General features: G+C 50.5%; 1 protein-coding gene across 1 annotated transcript; it reads left to right on the top strand.

Moving 5' to 3' along the window:
* Positions 1 to 1,016: 1,016 nt before the first annotated feature.
* Cnpy3 (canopy FGF signaling regulator 3) lies at positions 1,017 to 16,957 on the top strand. The gene is made up of 6 exons (XM_059244107.1): positions 1,017 to 1,239; positions 5,688 to 5,811; positions 11,382 to 11,478; positions 15,155 to 15,277; positions 15,704 to 15,821; positions 16,064 to 16,957. Exons 1-6 carry the CDS (start codon positions 1,104 to 1,106, stop codon positions 16,279 to 16,281), a joined length of 816 nt encoding a protein of 271 aa, XP_059100090.1. The 5' UTR covers positions 1,017 to 1,103; the 3' UTR covers positions 16,282 to 16,957.
* Positions 16,958 to 22,762: the final 5,805 nt, after the last annotated feature.

Below are 22,762 nucleotides of genomic sequence, written 5' to 3'. Positions count from 1 at the left end.
AAGGGGAAGGGAAGGTACCGGAGACAGAGACAAAAGGTAGCAGTCAGAAAAGGCCGATCAAAGTTAGGGTGGATCTCTAAGTTCAAGGCCAGCGTGGTCTACAGAATGAGTTCCAGGACTAGAGAAGAAACTCTGTCTCAAAACACCAAACCAAACCATTAATTCATGAATTGATTTGAGCTTCCCAATAGGCAAGATACACAGAGATGTAGGAGGCAGGTAACTGTCATTAAATAGCTTTCTGGTCAAAGAAGTCACTAATGCAAGGTTAATGGGCATCAGGGCTGGTGTGAGTCCCTAAGCATGTATTAGAGTGGGTGGCTGCAATAATAAAGTTTAAAAGCAGGTGTCTAGTGAAGGGTTGCAAAGAAAACCATGAAGAGGGTTGACGAATCGCCTTAGCGGGTAGGAGGTGGCCGTCAAGCCTGAGGGCCAGAGTTTGATGCCCAGGACCTACATGGTGGAAAGAAGCAACAGATTTCAGTCGTTCCCCAACATAAAATAAAAACTTTCTTACACTTTAAAAGAGAAAGGCATGATGCCCGGTGTGGAAGGAAGCACAGGCCAGAGGCAGGTGGGTCTCTGAATTTGGGGCCAGCCTGGACTACAGAGTGAGTTCCAGGACAGCCAAGGCTACATTGAGAAACCCTGTCTCGAAAAACAAACAACCCCAAACAAAAACTACGAAAGATAGACCGCTCGACGTTATCCAGGCTTAGAGTGGCCAAACCCGGTCCATGTACTCCCGAGGACCAAGATGCTCCAGCCTCTCCAAACCTCCGTTACAAGGCGGAGAGGTCGCTATTGGTCGCCGCGGCCACCATCCGCTCTCTGATTGGCCCAGGTGGAAAAAAAGATCGTTTCTTTCCCATTCGCTAAAAAAGCAAACGCCCAGCGAACCCATTGGCTGCGTCGCCCGCGGGGCCTCGGTCCGTTTCGAAGGCCGCCCGAGGCCGCGCGCGAGGGGGCGGGCCGGGGCTCGCTGTTGCCGTGGTTACACGGAGGCACGTGTGCAGTCCCGGAAGCGGCCGGGGGAAGCTGCTCCGCGCGCGCTGCTGGAGGAAGCGCCGCCGGGTCCGCTCCGCTCGGGGTCCGGCTGGGCCATGGAGTCGATGTCCGAGCTCGCGCCCCGCTGCCTCCTGCTTCCCCTGCTGCTGCTGTCGTTGCTGCTCCTGCTGGGCCCGAGCCGCGCCCGGGCGGAGGAGACCGACTGGGTGCGATTGCCCAGCAAATGCGAAGGTGAGGGGGCGGGGCCGCGGGGCGTACCCCGGCCGAGGGGCGGGATGGGGCGGGGCCTGTGGGCAAGGGTCCTGGGCTCGGGGTCTCCCTGACCCTGCCGTGTGCTCGGCACTGCTAGGTGCCAGGCCTCTCGGATAAACTAGATGTCTGGGCTTTCAGGCCGGCCGAGGCGCAGCTGCTTATCTAGCCTGGAGGTGGGGGTGGAGGGAAGGCTTAAGCCTGCTGCGAGATTAAGAGTTGGCCAGGAAAAGGAAAGTGCAGAAAACCCACTCCGCGAAAACCACAGAAGCAGAGGCAAATGAGGGGGCCCTGCAGGCCAAGAAGCCAAAGGGCGAGTTTGAGGAACTGAAAAGGTCCATATGACTCAGAAAAGGAACGCGAAACATTCCCCGTTGTGCCTTCACTCCAACCTAATGTGTGTATGGTTTTTTGCTTCTTGAGGGCAAGGACTTGGTTGCAGATATTTATTGGCAAACGAACAAAGCTCTTGGAATACATACGATTACATGGGTGTGGGGAGAGGAGGCTCAGAGGATCAAGAGGTCACTTCGGGGAAGCATAGAGCCCAGGCGAGATTTAGGTGAAGGAGGAAGATTTTAAATTGAGAGGACCAGGAGTGGAGGCAGGAGCTCGGCTGTTGAGGATCTCAGACCTCCCTTTGTCCTGCTCTTCGTTTTTACAGTCATCCCCCTCCCCCCGCCCCCCTTCTTCATCCTAGCTCGAAGCTTTCCCCAAAGTATAATGGAAATCTATTTTATGTTCATTCCAAGCTGCACCAAGCCAGATCTGCACCAGGCCAGATATTCCCTAAGCACTGGGAACATCTGGCCTGGTGCAGATCAAATCCTTCCATTTGAGCAGTTAAAAGTGAGAATGGGGGCAGGAGATATGGCTCAGTGGGCAACATGATTGCTGCACATGTCTGAGAACCTGAATTCAGACAAATATAAAAAGCCAGATGCTGCACTGTTCGTGTGCCTGTAATCCCAGAGCTGGGAGACATACCCAGGAGGACCCTAGAGATTTGCTAACCAGCCAGTGTAGCCAAATTGTCATGCTCCAGGTTCAAGTGAGAAATGTTGTCTGAAGAAAAATAAGGTGAAGAGCAGTATCATAAAGCACCTCTGGCCTCCATGTGCTTACCCACACATGCATACATACACATACACTATAAATACACAGGATTTTTTGTTTTTTAAGTGAGTCAATGAATACACAGGAGATTTTTGTTGTTGTTTTTGTTTTTGGAAATATGGTTTCTCTGTGTAGCCTTGGCTGTCCCGAAGTTCTCTCTGTAGACCAGGCTGGCCTCAGACTCATAGAGATCCTCTTGCCTCTGCCTTCCAAGTGCTGGGATTAAAGGCATGCACCACCACTGCCTGGTGGAATTTTCTTTCTTAAGTAGACTCTCTAGACTCTTCAGACCTCACTGGAAGGGTACCTGGTAAAGGGTCTTACCTGACCAGGCCATGGTGGCACATACCTTTAATCCTAGCACTCAGGAAACAGAGGCAGATAGAGCTCTGTGAGTTCAAGGCCAGCCTGGTCTACAGAGTGAGTTTCAGGAGAGATGGGGCAACACATCTTGGAACAAAACAAAATCAAATCAAAACAAAGAAGAGTCCTGCCTGTACCAGGATGCTTTCCATCTCTTTTCCTCTAGTCCTGGGGTTTTATTTCCTTTATTTTTATTTTTTTATTTTTAGTCACAAGCTCATATCTTTTCCTTAGGAGACCTTCATAGACCCAGAAGCATAGAGTTGGCAAGGGTCTTAGAGACCATCAAGCCCAAACTGATTTTGTAATCAGTGAATATTAATTTTACAAAGGATTTTTCAGTCATGGAGTGGTTTGGCAAACGTTGACCCTTAGGCTCCTCTTAATACTGTATTTATTTATGTTTATTATTATTGCACCTTTGCTATTAATCGCTGACTGTTACCTGGCTCACAGAGCCTGCCTTCGGGCTTAGTAGTCTGAGTGGAACAGGCCTCAGCACAGAGGAAGGAGAACCTGCCCAGAAAAAGTAGGCGGCTGTCCATGAGGGTCTGGGGTCTGTGCCATGAGTCTCCCCCAAGTCTGGCTCTGGGGTGGTCTTGAAGAAGTGACTTCTGGAAGAGTGGGAAAGCAGGTGTGACTTGATGGGTATAAGAGAAGGGATATTCAGAACCTTCACTGTTTTTTTTTTTTCTTCTCCCTTCTGGAATACCCCATGCTGAGGCTATGGGGAGAATGGGGCAGAGGAGCCAGAACAATGAATGATGAGTTTGCAGGGAGTACAGAACAGGGGTGGGGAGGGAGCCAGATGGTTCAGGATGGGGAAGCAGGGAGGTGAGAACCTTGGTACACTGGAGACTCCGAAATCACCAGCTTATAATTGGGACGTTTGTGTTCCAAGTTCTCCAAGCATCAATTAATGGACTTGTTACATAAAATTACATCAAACAAGCCTTCAGGGTAGTGTCGTCATTATCTTCTGTGTGTGTGTGTGTGTGTGTGTGTGTGTGTAGCCTGCAGATGAAATTCCATTCAGACGATCCCATGTGACCTCCATCAGCAATAATTATCAAGCATTCAACACATACAGGGCACCAGACCAGGACAACACAGAAGTCCAGCGACGATGCTTACCCTTGAAGACCTGTATGTCTGAGCTGGGTCTTCCAGGGATCATAGCCATCTCACCGAGGCCCAGTGAAGACAGGCGCACATGGGACAAGCTCAGAACTTTCTTGGGGTGGACACTTAATGGCGTGTCAGGAGACTGGGTCAAAGAAGCCTCTAGAGAGCACTAACCCCTTTCCCAGGGCCGAGGGTGCATCACACACTGTAGGTGCTGACACTGAGGCTGGTGGCCTCCTGGTTAATTGTTAACACCCTTTGCTCTTTGACAGTGAGCAGAGAAAGGTGGGACCATGTTTTCCATGTCCCTGTCCCCAGTGCTCAGCACACAGCAGTTGCTTAATACCTGCTTGAGCAGGGGGGGAAGAGGAAATACATGCACACAAACAGGCCTCTCTGGAGCAGAGTAACTTGACAGCCAGAGAGAGCTGGTGGGGGAATACGTGAAATCATGAAGACTCCCACTAATTTCCCGAGTACTATGATTTCTTTCTGGTTATAGAGTTCCTGTTCACAGGCAGTACATGATGATGTATAATTGTTGAGATGGATTATTAAATATAGATATTGCAGGGTAAATCATTAACAGTGTTGAATGTGAGGAGAAGAATGAAATTTTTCATCCTCTTCTGTCAGTGTAATGTGCGTGAATATTTTATTTTAAAACTTTGTTTACATTTATTTATTTGTTGGGCGGCTGGAGGGGTGACCAGGGGCAGATACCACAGTGTTGCCTATGGAGCTCAGAGGACAGCTTATGTGAGTCTGTGGGTCCTGGGAACGGAACTTAGCTCACTAGGTTTGGTAGTGACCCCTTTACCTGCTGAGCTACCTCTCCAGCACATTTACTTTTATTTTATTTTTGAAGATTTATTTTGTGTGTATGTACTTATCTACAAGTATGTATGTGTATATGTATGTATGTATGTATGTATGTATGTATGTATGTATGTGCACCTCACTCATGTAATGTCTGCAGAGGCCAGAAAAGGGCGTTGGTTCCCCGGAACTAGAGTAGCACAGTTGTGAACTGCCATGTGGGTGCTGGGAATGGAACCCTGGTCCTCTGCAGGAGCAGTCAATGCTCTTCACCATGGAGCCATCTCTGCAGCCTCACCGATTGTTTACTTAATGAGACATAGGTCTCACCGTGGAGCTCTGGTGGTCCTGGAATTTGTTAGATACAGAAGGCTGGTCTTGAACTCACAGAGATCCTCCTGCCTCTGTTTCCTGAGTGCTGGGATTAAAGATGTGTGCCACCATGCCTGGCTATGTTTTGAGATTTTTTTTTTGTTTTTTTTTTTTTTTGTTTTTGGTTTTTCGAGACAGGGTTTCTCTGTGTAGCTTTGCGCCTTTCTTGGAACTCACTTGGTAGCCCAGGCTGGCCTCGAACTCACAGAGATCCGCCTGCCTCTGCCTCCCAAGTGCTGGGATTAAAGGCGTGCGCCGCCGCCGCCGCCGCCGCCGCCGCCACCACCACCACCCGGCGAGATTTTTTTTTTTCCTTATTTCTTGTGTTGCCCAGGCTGGTCTCAAATTTACAATCCTCCTGCCTCAGCTTCCCAAATAGTTCAGATTAGAGATATTAGCCATTGTGCTTTTTTGAGGGGGCGGGGTAAAGTGATGGGAGTTGAGTTACATAGATAAAGGCCGGGAGTGGATGTGCATTAATGAGCTCTATTTGTGGGCTGGAACTAATTTCCAAACTGAATATTGGTTTGGCCCAGGCTAGGAAGGGCGCCCCTCTGGGTTTGTTTGGTTGCATGCCGGCCTCCCAGGAGAAGTTCTGTGCACTCAGCAGGCTGCTCCGTGTTTACCTTCTCCAGTGTGCAAGTATGTCGCAGTGGAGCTGAAATCAGCATTTGAAGAAACCGGGAAGACCAAGGAAGTGATCGACACAGGCTACGGCATTCTGGACCGGAAGGCCTCCGGAGTCAAGTACACCAAGTCGTAAGTGAACGGGGACTTGGTGGCTGGCCTGCGTTTGTTTGTTTTGGGTTTTGTGTGGTGGGGTTGGGGGGGAGGGCCGAGTGAGGGATGAGTTGTGGCTGCTGTTTTCCTTCCATGCAGGCAAACCCACAACAGAGACTTTGGTCACAATAATAGACTCAAATTTGCCCACTGCTTCTGCCACTAAAGGTTAGGTGACCCTCGTAAATCCTTTCTCTGTGCCTCAAACGCCTCATCTAGAGAAGTGAGACTGCTCATGGGAGACCTGGCAAGTTCCTGGTGAATCCCTGAAGCCATAGATCTCACAACCAGTGTAATTTATAAAAAACATTGCTGGGCAGTGATGGTGTGTGGCATTAATCCTGGCGCTTGGGAGCAGAGGCAGGGCACCCTCTGAGTTCAGACCAGCCTGGTCAGCAGATCCAGAACCAGGATAGCCAGGGCTACAAAGGGAAACTCAGTCTCAAAAGAAAACAAAATAATCAAAAAATTGCTAACATGGGATTACCAGAGGGTTTTTTTTTTTTTTTTAATTAATTATTTTTGGGGGCAGGGTTTCTCTTTGTAGCCCTGGCTATCCTGGAACTCCCTCTGTAGACCAGGCTGGCCTCAAACCCACAGAGATCCACCTGCCTCTGCCTCCTGAGTGCTGAGATTAAAGGTTGTGTCAGCTGGATTACTTTTGTGTCAGACTTTTATTTTGCCAGATAAAAATATAAAAAACAAAAACAGCTTATGTCAGTTAAGATCATGTTTTCAAAATGACATGAGGTGGCTGGAGAGATGGCTCAGCAGTTAAAAGCACACATTGCTCTTTCAGAGGTCCAGGGTTCAATTCCTAGTGCCACATAGCAGCGCACAGCCATCTGGAACTCCAGTTCCAGGGGATCCAGCGCCTCCTCTGGCCTATTTGGGCACTGCATGCACATGGTACACAGACAGACATATAGGCAAAACACATAACCCATTCACATACAATGAAAGTTAAAAGAAACTAAAGAAGCCCCGTGGTGATGGTGGATGCACACCTTTAATCCCAGCACTCTGGAGGCAGAGGCAGTTGGATCTCTGAGAGTTCGAGGCCAGCCTGGTCTACAGAGTGAGTTCCAGGACAGCCAGGGCTATACAGAGAAACCTTGTCTCAAAAAACAAAAAAATGAAAACAAGAAAAAAAAAAAATTAAAGTGATATAAGGGCCAACAAGGTGGTTCAGCAGGTAAAGACACTTGCCACCAAACCTTATATTTGCACACAAACACACACACACACACACACAAATAAAATGTAATTTTTAAAAAAACACAGTGAGGGTGCTGAAGAGATGGCTTAGCCCTTAAAAGTGGTTCTCAACCTTCCTGACACTGCGACCCTTTAATACAATTCCTCATGTTGTGTGACCCCAACCATAAAATTATCTTTGTTGCTATTCATAACTGTAATTTTGCTACTGTTATAATAACAGTAATATAATATAAAAATACATTATATAATGTAAATATCTGATATGCAGGGTATCAGATACGTGACCCCTATGGAAGGGATGTTCAGCTCCCCAGGGACCCGACTCACAGGTTGAAAACCATGGTCTTAATTAAGAGCACTTGCTGCTCTTTCAGAGGACCCAAGTTCAGTTCCCAGCTCCCATGTCAAGTGACTCACCCATCACCTGTAACTCCCACTCCGGGGGATGTTGATGCCCTCTTCTGGACACCGTAGGCATGCCCATATATCACACACACACACACACACACACACACACACACACACCACTTAAATTATTGTTTTTGGGTTTGGTTTTGGTTTGGTTTTGGTTTTTTGAGACAGGGTTTCTCTGTGTAACAGCCCTGGCTGTTCTGGAGCTTGCTTTGTAGACCAGGCTGGCCTCAAACTCACAGAGATCCTCCTGGCTCTGCCTCCCGAGTGCTGGATTAAAGGCGTGTGCCACCACTGCCTGTCGACAACACCTTAATTATAAAACAAATTTTTTAACTTAAAAAAAAAAGACATGCTTTGCCATCAGCATGATACATGTCTAGGCACAGTGGTCACACCCGTAGACCTTGCTCTTGAGAAGTGGAAGACTACTGCAGATTTGAGGCCTCCTTGATTTGCCCTGAGAGTTCAAGGCTGCCCAGAGCTACATAGGGACAGAACAGAAGCCCAGACAAACAAGATACGTGCTGGGCATGGTATCTCAGACCGGTCATTCCAGCAGCTGGGAGGCCGAGGCAGGACGGTGACAAATTTAGGTTTATGCCCTACTTGGGCATGATGGTTAGTGTTAATTACCAGCTTGACAGAATCTGGACTCCCCTGGGATGGGCTTCTGGGCATGTCTGAGGGATCATCTAGATGAAGGTTAGCCTCTGAGAATACCTGTGGAGACTTACCCTGATTACAAACCATTAATTATGTGGCAAGACTTTCTTTTTTTAAATGAGACAGAGTTTTTCTGTGTAACAGCCCCAATTTTCCTGGAACTCCCTCTGTAGACCAAGCTGGCTGAGAACTCATAGGGATCCTCCTGCCTCTGCCTCCCAAGTGTTAGGACCAAAAGCGTGTATTTTCAGTTTTGAATGAGTGACTTATTAAGTATACAGTAAGCCAAAATAAAAGAATAAGTAAGCCGGGCGGTGGTGGCGCATGCCTTTAATCCCAGCACTCGGGAGGCAGAGCCAGGCGGATCTCTGTGAGTTCAAGGCCAGCCTGGTCTACAGAGCGAGATCCAGGAAAGGCGCAAAGCTACACAGAGAAACCCTGTCTCGAAAAACCAAAAAAAAAAAAAAAAGAATAAGTAGCAGATTGATGTATAGATAGGAGGGGAGGGAGGGAGAGAGGAAGGATGGACCAACAGCATTAAATCAGGTGTCAAAGCTTCTAGAAGAAACGGACTGGGGAAGCCCAGTAAAGCAGCCAGTTGGTGTTCTCCATCAGAAGTCCCTACAGACTTGTGTCCCTCAAACAAGGCTTCCCAGCAAATGACAGAGATAAAGTCAGATCAGCCTCTCACCAACATCCACCAGAAGCCAGGGGAGTAGAGACGGTCAGCTGGGGTTCCCAGTTGAGCGGCTTTCTGCCACGCATAAGCCAGTCATGGCTGACCTCCCTGCTTCTCTTTCCCACTGTGGGTATTTTTTTTTTTTTTTTTTTGGCCAGGGGATAAGCAGTGATATGATAGCATCTGTTGGACATAGTTTGTCCTCAGTGTTCAAGGGCACAGAATCCAGAATCACTCGGGAAATGAGACTCTGAGCATTGCCCATTTATTTTCTCCTCTCTGCCACAGAGTTGGGGGACCAGCCCATCCCCAAACAAGATGCCTTGAGCACACTTTGAGAAAAACATGTTGAAGGGGGCGGGGGGCGGGGCCTAGGGGGGTGCAGTAGGTGGGACAAACCTGCTTCCAGAGTTAGCTTCTTAGTGAGCTCAAACAACACACGGTGATTTATGAATATAATGGTCATTTCACTGTGATTGGGGCTCATATTGGTGTCTAGATACTGGTCATTGTTTGCTTTGTCTGTTTCATGTTGGTTTTACTAAAAAAAATGCAACAACCAGGTAGGTGAGCCTTCCAACCAGATGGGTAGGTGAGTCTTCCATCCAGACTGCCATGCTCAGCATAGACAGGTCTGCCAGATCCCAAAGGAGATGATGAGGTCGGGATCCAAGAGGTGCAGACAGATGACTTGAAAGAAATGGTTTTCTGGGTGCAGTGGTGCATCCCTTTAATCCCAGCATCCAGCAGAGACAGGCGAATTTCTGAGTTCAGCACCTGCCTGGTCTGCGTGACGAGTTCCAGGCCAGCCAGGGCTACACAGAAGAAAGCAAGCAGTGATTAATAGGAGTTGGGGACGGCTGTTGGGAAAGTGCTTGTTGTGTGAGCGCTTGACTTTGGTCCCCAGTACCTACAGGCAGGCGGAGCAGTGCTCACTTCTGATCCCAGTGACCGGAGGGCTGGCCAGGAGGGATCCTGCGGCTTGCTCCATACCTAAGTCTAGTCCAGAGGGCGAGCTGCAGATTCAGAGAGACCCTGTCTCAAAAAATGGAAAGTGATCAAGGAAGATACCTGATGTTGACCTCTGGCCTCCACATGTGTGTATGCATTCATGTGTACTTATACATACATGCACACACATGAACATGTACACACATATACCACACACATTTATTTGTTTGTTTTTGTTTTTAGAGACAGGGTTTCTCTGTGTAGCTTTGTGCCTTTCCTGGAACTCACTTGGTAGCCCAGGCTGGCCTCGAACTCACAGAGATCCGCCTGCCTCTGCCTCCCGAGTGCTGGGATTAAAGGCGTGCGCCACCACTGCCTGGCACACACATATATTTAAAAAGATGGCTAATGACTTGTTTCCAGGGAGCACTAAGAAAGACCTGTTCATGATATCGTCACGAAGGCAGGGCGGTGGTGGCGCACGCCTTTAATCCCAGCACTCGGGAGGCAGAGCCAGGTGGATCTCTGTGAGTTCGAGGCCAGCCTGGGCTACAGAGTAAGTTCCAGGACAGCCAGGGCTACACAGAGAAACCCTGTCTAGAAAAACCAAACAAAAAAAACCCCAAAAAAGTAAATAAATGATATCTTCACTAATAAAAGTACTTCACAAATTAAAAGTACTATTTTTTAAAAAAGACCGACACGTTTTGTTTGCAGGAAGAAGGTTTAAGGTGCAGAGCACCTGCCTCCCATGTGTGATGTCCTGGATTTGACTCCCAGGACCAAGGGTTTTTTAAAAAGTGGGAGGTGGAAGGACGACGCAGCAGAGTTAAGAATACTTGCTGCTCTTCTAGAGGACTCGGGCTCAGTTCTCAATACACATGTCAGGCAGCTCACCAGAGATCCAGTGCCTTCTCCTGGCCTCCGTCAGCACCTGCACAGACGTGGCATATGTGTGTACACACACACACACACACACACACACACACACACACACACAGATTCTTTTTTATTTTTTCTTTCCAGAGCTGAGGACTGAACCCAGGGCCTGCAAGCGCTCTACCACTGAGCTAAATCCCCAGCCCCAAAGATTTATTTATTTATTATATAAACAGTGTTCTGTCTGCATGTATGCTTGTATACCAGAAGAGGGCACCAGATCCCATTACAGATGGTTGTGAGCCACCATGTGGGTGCTGGGAATTGAACTCAGGACCTCTCGAAGAGCAGCCAGTGCTTTTAACCTCTGAGCCATCTCTCCAGCCCCCCGTAGATTCTTTTTAAATAAAAACAAATAGATTGGTTTGGGGTGAGACTCAGTGGTAGAGCATCTGCCTGACCTGTGCAGGGCGCTGGCTTTGATCCAGGCTCTATAGATATCCCCCCCCCCCCCACACACACACACACAGGCCCTTCCCGTAGATCTCTTAAAACCTTGTCTCTCTGGTCTGTGTCCCAGCATTTCAGAGCCCCCAGGCCAGGTGACCCATCTTCCTTCCAGCCCTGCCTTCCCGTTGGGGAGATGTGCAGGCGTCAGTCAGGCAGCAGGGCTGGAGGGACAGACCGCTACTCCGAGGGGCTGGGAGGAGAACTCAGCTCCTCTGTGCTGCTGTCTCGGCAGGGACTTACGGTTAATTGAAGTCACTGAGACCATTTGCAAGAGGCTTCTGGACTACAGTCTGCACAAGGAGAGGACCGGCAGCAACCGGTTTGCCAAGGTTGGCTGTGTGTGTGTGCCTCATTCCCTCGGGCCCTCATGAGTGTGTCTGCTGGTGTGTGTGTGTGCCTCATTCCCTCGGGCCCTCGTGAGTATGTCTGCTGGTGTGTGTGTGTGTGTGTGTGTGTGTGTGCCTCATTCTCTCCGGCCCTCGTGAGTGTGTCTGCTGGTGTGTGTGTGTGTGTGTGTGTCTCATTCCCTCTGGGGCTGGGCCCTTGTGAGTGTGTCTGCTGGTGTGTGTGTGTGTGTGTGTGTGTGTGTGTGTGTGCGCGCGCCTCATTCTCTCTGGCCCTCGTGAGTGTGTCTGCTGGTGTGTGTGTGTGTGCCTCATTCCCTCGGGCTCTCATGAGTGTGTCTGCTGGTGTGTGTGTGTGACTGGTAGGGCATGCCTGTGGACCCTCCTTCCTTCCCTCCCCCCATTCTTGAGTAGCTGCTCGCTGAGCACTGACTGCAGTGGTCTGCGGTGTGTTTATGATGGCCGGGGCATGCCCCAGGTTCCACCTCCACGTCAGGAACAGGCAGAAACGCCGCGTGCTGGCAGCTCACGTGGGTATCAAAAGCACTAGGACTTGGCAAGATTCTCACAGCATTGTGCCAGGGAGATGTTAGAAGACAGGCATGATGCACTGTAATCCCAGCACTCACCTCCCAAACAGAGGCAGGAGGATCAGGAGTCAGGAGTCCCAGGCTAGCCTCGTTACATCATCAGTTTGAGGCTGGCCTGTGCTACCTGAAATCCTGTCTTAAACAATTAAAAAAAAAAAAAAAAAAAACAATGATTGCCTGTTTGTCCTGTGAGCCACCCAGATCCACCTGCTCAGGCCTGGAGAAGGAGCTGGTAGGTTCCTGTGGGTCTTGTGTCTTCTGTGCCTGCCACCCACCCACATTTTCCTCCTAAGTTTCCTTCTGTCTGAGGATGTCAGGTATCGCCTCTGAGACCCCTCAGGAATTCAAGCTGAAATCTTAGGTTTTTCTTTAAAACTTACATGGATTTAGTTTGTTGATCCGTAATTTCTTTCGTAAAAGTGTTTCAAATTATTTCTCCTGCCCAAGTGCTGTGCCACATACTATTTGTCCCAGAATTTAGGAGGCAAGAAGACCGGAACTTTGAAGCCAGCCTTGGCTACACAGGTGACAGAGAACAAAAACCAAAAAGCTGGAAGCCGAGATTAGAAACCTTCCGTTAGCCAGCAGAGGTAGGCTGGACGAGGGGTGTACACTGGTGACCCCCACACTCAAGAAGCAGAGGCAGGCGGCTCTCTGAGTTCTAATCCAGCCCAGTCTACACAGCAGGTTCCAGACCAGATAGGGCCACATGATGAGATTCTGTCACAGGCAAAAATCCTGTGGTACACTGTTGCTTACACAGGAAGCAAGGCAGGATGGATTGGATGTTTGGTTCGTTTTTCATTGTTCGGAGCTTTAAGCCAGTGCTTTACACGAGCCAGGCCAGTGCTCATATCCCTGAGCCATACCCAGCCCCTGTGTGTGTGTGTGTGTGTGTGTGTGTGTGTGTGTGTGTGTGTGTGTGTATTATTTCCAGGAAACGGAAGTGAGTTCTCTGGGGACAGGCGCTCGCTGGAAGCCAGTCCAGTTTGTTCCCAGCACAGACGCCTCGGGCCTCAGCTGTGCTGTTCCTACACCTAAAGACACAAGCGAGGAAGGACATGGAGTGGTGATGGGCCTGGGCACGGGGCGGGCTCCTTACACTAAAACACTTGCTCAGCAGTTAAGAGCACTTACTGCTCTGGTACAGGAACCAGGTTTGATTCTCAGCACCCGTGTGTTGGTTCACATCCATCTGTGCTGTGGTGGTTCATGACTTCTGTGGACACCAGGCGTGGCTCACAGCCATCTGTGCTGTGGTGATTCATGACTTCTGTGGGCACCAGGCGTGGCTCACAGCCATCTGTGCTGTGGTGGTTCATGACTTCTGTGGGCACCAGGCGTGGCTCACAGCCATCTGTGCTGTGGTGGTTCATGATTTTTGTGGGCACCAGGCGTGGCTCACAGCCATCTGTGCTGTGGTGGTTCATGATTTTTGTGGGCACCAAGCATGCACATGATGAAGACAAAACACACAGACAATAAAATTAATGAATCTGATAAAAAAAAAAAAAAAAACAGTTTTAAAAAGCCAGGCGTGGTGGTGCACGCCTTTAATCCCAGCACCCAGAAGGCAGATCTGAGTTCAGATCTGAGTTCAAGGCCAGCCTGGTCTACAGAGCGAGTTCCAGGACAGCTAGGGCTGATACACAGAGAACCCTTGTCTCAAAAACAAAAATGTAAGAAGGAACACTTGCAACCACTTTTTATCAGTAAATTTTTATGTCACCCTGGGTATATAGGTGCATCAAATAAGTGTAGACATCAGACAGTTGTTAGGTAGGGAGATGGCTGAGTGAGGTGTAAGGACTGAGTTTGCATCCCCAGTACCCCATAAAGCCAGATGCAGTAGGACGGGCCTGTTACCCCAGTGTTCTGCAGCACAAAGGGAGGTGGGCACAGGAAAATCCCCAGCAGCTCATAGTCCAGCCGATTTGGAGTGTGCGGGGGCAAATGAGAGAGCCTGTCCCAGAGTTGAAGGGGAAGACCAGCACCCAGGGCCGCCCTCTGTCCACGTGCACATCCCCAAACACACACATGCACAAAGATTGGAAACAGAACTCAGCTGGCTGAACGTTTGATGCTGTAGGACACGGCATCTTCGGGGGTTTCAGAGTTGACTTATACTTTGATTCTGTGTCGTAAGTGCTAAACCTCTGCTCTATGTACATATGTATCCAGCATGGCAGGAGTTTGTGTAGAGCCACTGAAGAACTTTGGAATCCTGTCCATGATTTTATTGAATGCTTTTTATGAAACTCAGGTCAGGTTTCTGTGAAACTCAGTTTTTAGTCACTTATCTCTTTGTTTGTGTAGTGTAAGGAAGAGTCTCTCTATTTGTAGCTCCAGCTGACCTGGAATTCACTATGTAGACCAGGCTAGCCTCAATCTCTCAGAGATTCACTTGACTTCTGTCTCCTAAGTGCTGGGATTAAAGTGTATGCCACCACACCTGGCTTATTTTTATTTTTGCTTTTTAATTTTGAGACAGGGTCTCACTATATAGCCCTGTCTGGCCTAGAACTTACTGTGTAGACCGGGCTGGCTTTGAACCCACAGAGATCCACCTGCCTCTGTCTGTCTCTAACTCTGGGATTAAAAGTATGAGCTGCCACTCCCTGCCTCAGACTGCAATAAAGAATCAAACATTGTAACATTGTAACATAATACAACCAAAAAATACTTATTAGATACTCGCAGGGTAGAGAATGATGATAAGGAAATGTTTGAAGTTCTTTTTCCCCAGAATTAAACCATTTTGTTTGCATAAGAGTGTCCAGCCACATTGAAGGGATGGAGCCAAGGGCATCTTATTTCCTGGGAGAGAAATCTAAATTCACAGACCAGAGAGCAACAGCAGATAGCTTTGAACATAACATCGGCGAGGGTCAGGTCAGGGTGTACGTAATCAGGGGTGGTGGAAGGCTAGCCTGAAAGAGGGCGAGAGGTCAGGGCCAAGGGTGCAAAGCCCTGGACAGACGCACGTCTTTGAGGCAGCTTCTTAGACACCAGCGAGAGGAAGGTGGGAGGTAGAGATGGTGCTGCATCCCATGTCTGGTTGCCTCTTCCAGGGTATGTCGGAGACCTTTGAGACACTGCACAACCTAGTCCACAAGGGTGTCAAGGTGGTGATGGACATCCCCTACGAACTGTGGAACGAGACCTCTGCCGAGGTGGCCGACCTCAAGAAGCAGGTTAGAGCCTTTCAGCCTATTACACTCAGTGGGGTGGGTAGGGCTGGACTGAGGAAGGCTACCAAGAGCCATTCCTCTATCTGTCCATCCGTCCGTCTGTCCGTCCATCCATCCGTCCGTCCATCCATCCACCCATCCACCCACCCACCCATCCGTTGGAGATGGGTTCTCCCTGTGTAGCCCTGGCTTACCTGGAACTCACTCTGTAGAACAGGCTGGGCTCAAACACAGAGATCCACCTGCCTGTGCCTTGAATACCAGGGTAAAGGCATGCGCCACCATTTCTGGCACCTTTTTACTTTTGCCTCAGTTTCCCCAGGCAAGTCATACCTGCCCGCCTATCTCTGTGGGTCATGGTGTGGCCAGGTGCCCTGGGAGAGAGCCGGGTGCCTGGTCTTTGCCAGTTCCCGGTGCTGTACTTCACAGTGTGACGTGCTGGTGGAAGAATTTGAAGAAGTGATTGAGGACTGGTACAGGAACCACCAGGAGGAAGACCTGACTGAATTCCTCTGCGCCAACCACGTGCTCAAGGGCAAGGACACCAGTGAGTGAGGGCAGGAGGGGTGGGCAGTGTCTCCATCATCTGCCCACCCTCAGGAGGTGGGCTGAAGGGTGGGGAGTAGAGGGCATCTTGCCCTCAGGGAGCTTGAGATAAGGTGAGGTGGTGGCCCAGAGCGGGAGAACTGAGTCTGGTGGCCACAAAAGAGTGATGTGGAGATGGGTGAGGGGCTCCTCCCAGCAGCCGCCAGCGAGCTGCTTCTAAAGCCTCTCTGCATCTTCCCTCAGGTTGCCTGGCAGAGCGGTGGTCTGGCAAGAAGGGGGACATCGCCTCCCTGGGCGGGAAGAAATCCAAGAAGAAGCGTGGCAGGGTCAAGGGCTCTGGGGGTGGCAGCAGCAAGCAGAGGAAGGAGCTAGCGAGCCTGGAGGGGGATGCCAGCCCCGAGGAGGAGGAGGGGGTGCAGAAGGCGTCCCCCCTCCCACACAGCCCCCCTGATGAGCTGTGAGCCCAACGTAGTGTCCTCGAGTCAAGACCCCTGACTCCAGAGCTGAAGAGCATGGGACACGCCTCCAGCAGGGCCGCCTGCTGTCCAGTTCAGGTCTCCTGCCTGGGCTGTGCCCTCTTCCTGCCCTTGAGCAACAGCAAGAAGTGGACTGATCTGGGGGTGGGAGACCCCCCCCAAAGGGAAGAGGAGGAGGGTGTACAGAAGGCAGCTCTCTTTCCACACAGCCCCCGTCGTGAGCTCTGGGTCCAACCCAGCATCCCTAAACTGAGACCCCGACCTTGAACCTGAAGAACACAAGGCACATAAATCGACTCCTCCAGCGTCCGGTCTCCGACTCCCCTGTACCCTCTTCACCGGGACGGACGCAGCCTCAGGAAGGGCTTAGCGAAGCGTGGCAGCCACACCTGCCTCTCCCTCCACCAAGCCTTCTCTTCTGCTGGGTCCTTGGTCAGGTCGTGAGTTTCAGAACTTCCAGGATGAACTCAATGTGGTGTGGCACAAGGGGCCAGACCTGGGGCCACTCCAGAGCCTGCGGAGAGGGCACCTCACCTGACCCCACGGGAAGGAAAACTGCAGCCATGGGAGCACCCCATCTCCATCCACTCCTGAGGACAGCTCGCGCTCTGCCCAGCCCTCCTCCCCAGGGCTACCTGAGTAAACACTTTTTGGCCTTTTGGTTCTGGTTCCTGGGTCCTCTTCAGCCTCCAGAGTGTCCCCTGGTTGCTCTTTTCTGCCTGTCTCCCCCAGTCCTGAGGGCTGGGAAGGTGATGAAGCTGCCACCCTCATTGGAGGCTTAATGAGGCTCCTGCCAGGTACTGGGAGGAGCGGGTGCCAACAGTGCCCAGCGTTGGTTTGGGTTAAAGCAGTGGTTCTCATCCTTCCTAATGCTGCAACCCTTTAATACAGTTCCTCGTGTTCTGGTGACGCCCCCTCCCCAATCATAAAATTATTTTTGTTGCTACTTCATAACTGTAAATTTACTACGGTTAGGAATCTTAGTTTTGGGTTTTTTGGAGATAGAGATTTGTCAAAGGAGTCACGACCCGCAGGTTGAGGACCATTGGGTTAAAGGTGGCATAGGGTAAGGTCCGGCATGGTGTCTGACCCTGTCCCCCAGCTGACCCTCTAGAGAAGCTGCCCATGCTTCCCAGGGCCCTTCCCACTTCCCTGGTGCCTCCTGTGCACTGTGCCCTGGGCACCTGGCTGCCCTCCTTCCCTCCCTCTCTGCCCCAAGGCTTTGCTGTCCCTGCTGTAGAGTGGTTGCCGTCACCCCTCCTGCCGAATTCTGCCCTTGCCTGTTCTTGGACCTTGCTCCCTAATTGATCCCATTTTCTCCCTCTGGTCTTCCTAGTAGTACCTGGACATTCAGTCTCCTAACGAGGCCTTGCTTCAGCCCTGCTCTCCCAGGCAGGGAGGAACAGGAGGGCCACCTCCTAGGCAGAGCCGGCAGGAGCACACACCCTGCCTGCCCTAGAGCTGGGATGGCGCATGCATCCGGGCAAGGTTGGTAACTCCTGTGTTGCCAGCCGTTCAAGCATTCACTCCCAGCTTTAAGACACCTGCGACGTGAGTTCCGTGAAGATGGAGTCGGCCAGCGAACCTAAGGCCTCCCGTCAGTGAGAAGAGCCGGGGCTCAGACTCCACGGCCCACAGCTACCAAGACTTCCTTCCGTACCTGGCACTCAGAGTAATTCCTATTCAACAGCTGGGGTTTCTTGGCCTTGACCTACCACTCCTGAGAATACCAAGACAGTTGATCCCAGCAACTGAGGCAGGGAGGTTGCAGTTTCAGATCCTACCTGGATAAAGAGCTAGTTCCCAACTCAGACCCTGTGTCACAGAAGGGCTGGGAAACGACAGCACGTTGTTAGGGAAAGCCAAGCCCAGGAGAAGCTCTGTGTGCAGCTGGGGTGGATTGGTGGCAGGGTGCAGGCGGCCCTGGGTTCAATCCCAGTGCTAGCAGAAAGGAAGCCAAGAAGCAGCTGCTGCTTGGACAGCGCCTCCAGAACTCAGCCCTCGCCAGACTATTCCACAGACTCCATACTTCCTTGAGCTGATTAGGGGTGTGGTGCAGAGAGGCTCCAGCACTGAAGCTCCTGGGGTGAGGCCTCTTTCCTCTGAGTTGGGACCCCAAGTGTGGAGAGTGAAACAAAGAGGAAGTCGTCTTTGGTTGTTGGGGCCTAGGACAGGCCTTTTGAGGGGTCCCGGTTTGGTCTAGCTGCCTGTCCCTCTCCAAGACTGATGAGCCCAGTCGTAAGGGGCCGGTGGTCAGGAGATTTCAGTCTGGAGTCAGGACTCCCTTGACTTGGCTCTGAGCTTAGGGGTTGGGTAGGGAGTGGGGTTAGGAGTCAGGGAATCTAGTTCATCCTGTTGTTAACCCACAGCACTTCAGGGCATATCTTAATCTGTCCACAGAGCATCATTGATCTAAGAGTAGGATGAAGCAAAGCCCTATCAATGTCCAGGGGTGTTGGCCCAGCGACCCAATCCTGGTATGGTCCAGACCTGAGGGCAGTGTGGGGATTGCCACACTTTGACCTGAGCTCTTGTAGGAACGGTTCCCTGCCTCCCAAGGACCTGGTATCACCCTCACTGCTCCCCTGCCACGGCCCACCCCAGCAGGCCGACCTGGCCCAGTGCAGATAGGCAGAGGCAGGATCTGGCTGCCCAGGCTGCCCCCCCCCCCTTTATAGAAACCTTTGAGTTTGGGTGTTGACAACACTTTCATAACTTCCCACCCCAGCCGCATTAGCTGGAGCTGGAGTTAGGCCTGTTTCCTCATCAGAAACCTTTGATAACAGTGGGAGAATGGCCTGGAGTGCTTAGTGCTTATTGGGTGGGTCTCCTGGAGACCAACTAACTGGACACTGTGTGCGCGTGTGTATGTGTTTACGGATCTCTCTGGCACAGGCTGACCTAGGTAGGATTTACTAGCCAAGGCTGGCCCTGAAGTTGTGAACCAGCTGTGCTACAAGCACGCGCCATGTCCTGTTCTTGTGGACCTTAAGATGAAGCTGGGTGGAACCCACACCACCATTTGGAAATAAAGGAGCAGGACTCTAATGAAGTCCCACTGTGCCCAGGGCTTGGCCTCAGAAGTGGCCTGCCAGTTATCGGTGTGATCCCATCGATTGACTGTGGAGCTGGGGATCAAGCCCAGGGCCTGCCATGAGAGGTGAATGGTTTTGCCCTGAGCCACAATCCCCCTACAGTCATTGTACGGTGACATTTCTCCAGCAGCTTTTAAATCCCTGAGCACTTCCCTTCCCGGACCCTCCGGCACATTCAAAGAGTGTTAAGGGATTCACCTGCTCTCTTAAGAACTCTTTTCTGGGGTGGGAGGGTGGGGTTGGGTAGGGGGGTAGGTGGGTGAGGTGGGGATGGGTGGGGTTGGGTAGGGGGGTGGGGAGTGGAGTAATGAAGGGAAAAATGAAAATGTGTCCTACACTGCTTAGCTTTTCAAATCTATCTAGCCAGTCCTGCATGAGGATCGCCCTGGCAAGCCACGACTATACAGCAAGACTTTGTCTACAAAAAAAAAAAAAGTAGGTCTGGTGTCGGGGTGCACACCTTTATTCTCTCCACTTAGGAAGCAGAGGCCAGCGGGGGCTACATTGTGAGACCCTGTCTCAGAACAGAATTTAAAAAAAAAAAAAAGACACTGGGTTCAACAACACCCTCATCCCCAACATTACTAAATAACCTTCCTACCCCCACAAAAACCGTTTTCAACAGCATAGAGGTGGTCACGTGTGCCTTCCTGAAGAGAGAGTACACAAAGTCCCGCTTCCATTGAGAAGGCAATGGCTTCTCAATGTTTTGAGGCAGTATCTCACGCTGTGGTCTAGGCTAGGCTGGAACTCACTTATCAGGCTGCTCTCACATTTGTGGAATTCTCCTGCCCCAGCCTCCCAACTCTGGGATTAAAGCCTGAGCCACCATGTGCAGGTTAATCCACCACGTCCAGGTTAATCCACCATGTTCAGGTTAATCCACCACGTCCAGGTTAATTCCTTTTTTTCCTTTCTTGATTTTTGAGATGTTTTCACTTTGTTGCACAGACTGGCCTTGGATTTCTGAGTTCACATGATTTCCTGCCTTAGTTTCCTGAGTAGCTGAAACTATACAGGTGGATGCAGGGAGCCCATCACAAATACAGTCGTTTAAGCTGGGTATGGTGCCTCATGCCTAGAACCCTAGCATCCAGGAAGCTGAGGCAGGAGGCTTGCTTTCAAAACTAGAATGTTTTGTGCCAGGCCAGCCAGAGCTACATAATAAAACTGTCCAAAATAGTGCTTCTCAACTGGTGGGTCATGACCCCTTTGGGGCCAAAGGACCTTTTCACAGGGGTCACATATCCAATATCCTGCCTATCAGATATTTACATTATGATTCATAACAGTAGCAAAGTTCCAGTTATGAAGTGGCAACAAAATAGTTTTATGATTAGGACTCACCACAACGTGAACTGTATTAAAGGGTCACAGCATTAGGAAGGTTGAGAACCACTGGTCTAAAACAACAAAAAGACCAGCAAGAAGTCTCAACAGGTAAAAGTGCTTGCTACAAAGTCCAATGACCTGGGCTTGACTTTAGGAAGTAGCTCTCACGTGTCCATGCCATGGCATACTTTTTTCTAAACACACACACACACACAATTTCTTGTTTTTTGAGACAGGGTCTCTACATAGCCTTGGCTGTCCAGGAACTCACTCTGTAGACCAAGCTAGACTTGAACTCACAGAGATTCACCTGCCTCTGCCTCCAAAGTGCTGGGATTAAAGATGAATAACCACCACACCCGGCTCCCCAATTTTTAAAACCTAAGTAAGTAAATAAAATGATAGTCATTTAAGATGAGATTTGAAAAAAGTCTAGGGTTGATAGATTTACTCCAAGAGTATTTTGATAAATGACATTGGATTTACTTGAAGTTTCCTCCACAGGAACTGATGTAGCCCAGATTGGCCTTGAACTTTGTCACCTACAATAACCTTGAACTCCTGCTCTTATCCTCTCAGGCTCTGCTCCAAGCACTGGATTTTAGGCACGCACCGTGGCACTCAGCCTTCAGAGCCTTTCTGAGCTAGTGTCACAGACCTGTCTTGAGGGTCACTGAGCCCCGAGGCTGTATTATTTGAGCCTTGACAGAATCATTTGAGATTGACTCTGTACTAACAATAAAAAGTAAAAAATGTGGGCTGGAGTAATAGCTCAACCGTTAAAAGCCCTGGCCGCAGCTGGAAGGTGGTGGTTCACATTTTAGTCCCAGGACTCGGAGGCAGAGGCAGGCAGATCTCTGAGTTCGAGACCAGCCTGGTCTACAGAGCAAGTTCCAGGACAGCCAGGACTACACAGAGAAACCCTGTCTGGAAAAGCAAAAAACAAAACAAAACCCCCAACCAAACCAACAAACAAAAAAGAAAACCCAAACACTGTCTGCACTTCCATAGGATCTAGGTTCCATATCCCAGCACCCATGTGACGGCTCACAATTGTAACTCCAGTTCCAGGGGATCTGATGCCCTCTTCTGGTCTCCACAGGCACCAGACACACATGTGGCCCACTGACATCTATGCAGTCAGAACAACCATACAATACACAGGAAAGTTAACAATCACAGGATCGTGGGTATTCTCCCTGCATCAGAAAGGCTAAGGAAGGGCGCTCCTTTATTCTTACGCTCTGACCAGTCTGTGAAGTTGGAAGTGTATGAACTTGTGGGGAACAGCTTTCTCCACATCAGAGTCCTGCTGGGATCTTGTCCTTGAGAGAGAAATCTAGGAACCCTGGCTGGGACTAGAAGGGTGAGTAAACGAATCAAATCGACCCTCAAATTGTGAGGCTAGTTAGAGCCAGGGCACCACGCACCTGCACCTCCGCTCCTGACCCGTACCCGCATGGGGAGCCGATGGGTGTCTTACATTCCCAGGTTGGCTCCAACTCCTGAGCATCTTCCTGCCTCAGCCTCACTGCGCCCAGCCTATAGGAGAGTGCTCGGTATAGCTCAGGGATTGGAAGGCCCAGACTAGGAGGCTCCTGGCCTGAGAAAGGGATGGGAGGAGGGATGGGGCCTGATGAGAGACACACCTATCTCCAGGTGGACTTGGCTCTTGCACTTGACTTCCCGTCACCCCGACCCAGTGGCCCTCTTCAGTGGGGTGTTCCTTCTGTGGTCAGTAGTGGGACACCCAACTATGCTGGGCGTGGTCTAATTCTGCTTTGCGTGGACTTCAAAGGCGTCTTCCCTTTCTCACTTGGTAGGGATGGAGTGGGCACTCATTGATCTGCCTCCTAGCCCTGGGCCACCGAACTTCGTCCAACGGGGAAAACCAGGTCTAGGACTGCCTGGCTGAACCATCCCCACTGCGGAGGCAGCTTGGCTGCGGTCCCAGGGCTCGGGGCCCAGCAGGGGCGTGTCCCCGCTCTCACCTGCCATTGGCCAGGTGGGGCTGCCCTGCCTGAGGGCTATAAGTGCGG

This window comes from Peromyscus eremicus, chromosome 16_21, assembly GCF_949786415.1.
Source record: "Peromyscus eremicus chromosome 16_21, PerEre_H2_v1, whole genome shotgun sequence".
Taxonomy (NCBI): Eukaryota; Metazoa; Chordata; class Mammalia; order Rodentia; family Cricetidae; genus Peromyscus; species Peromyscus eremicus.
The sequence above is the reverse complement of the archived record's forward strand: the minus strand, read 5'-3'. Positions and strand labels throughout refer to the sequence as shown.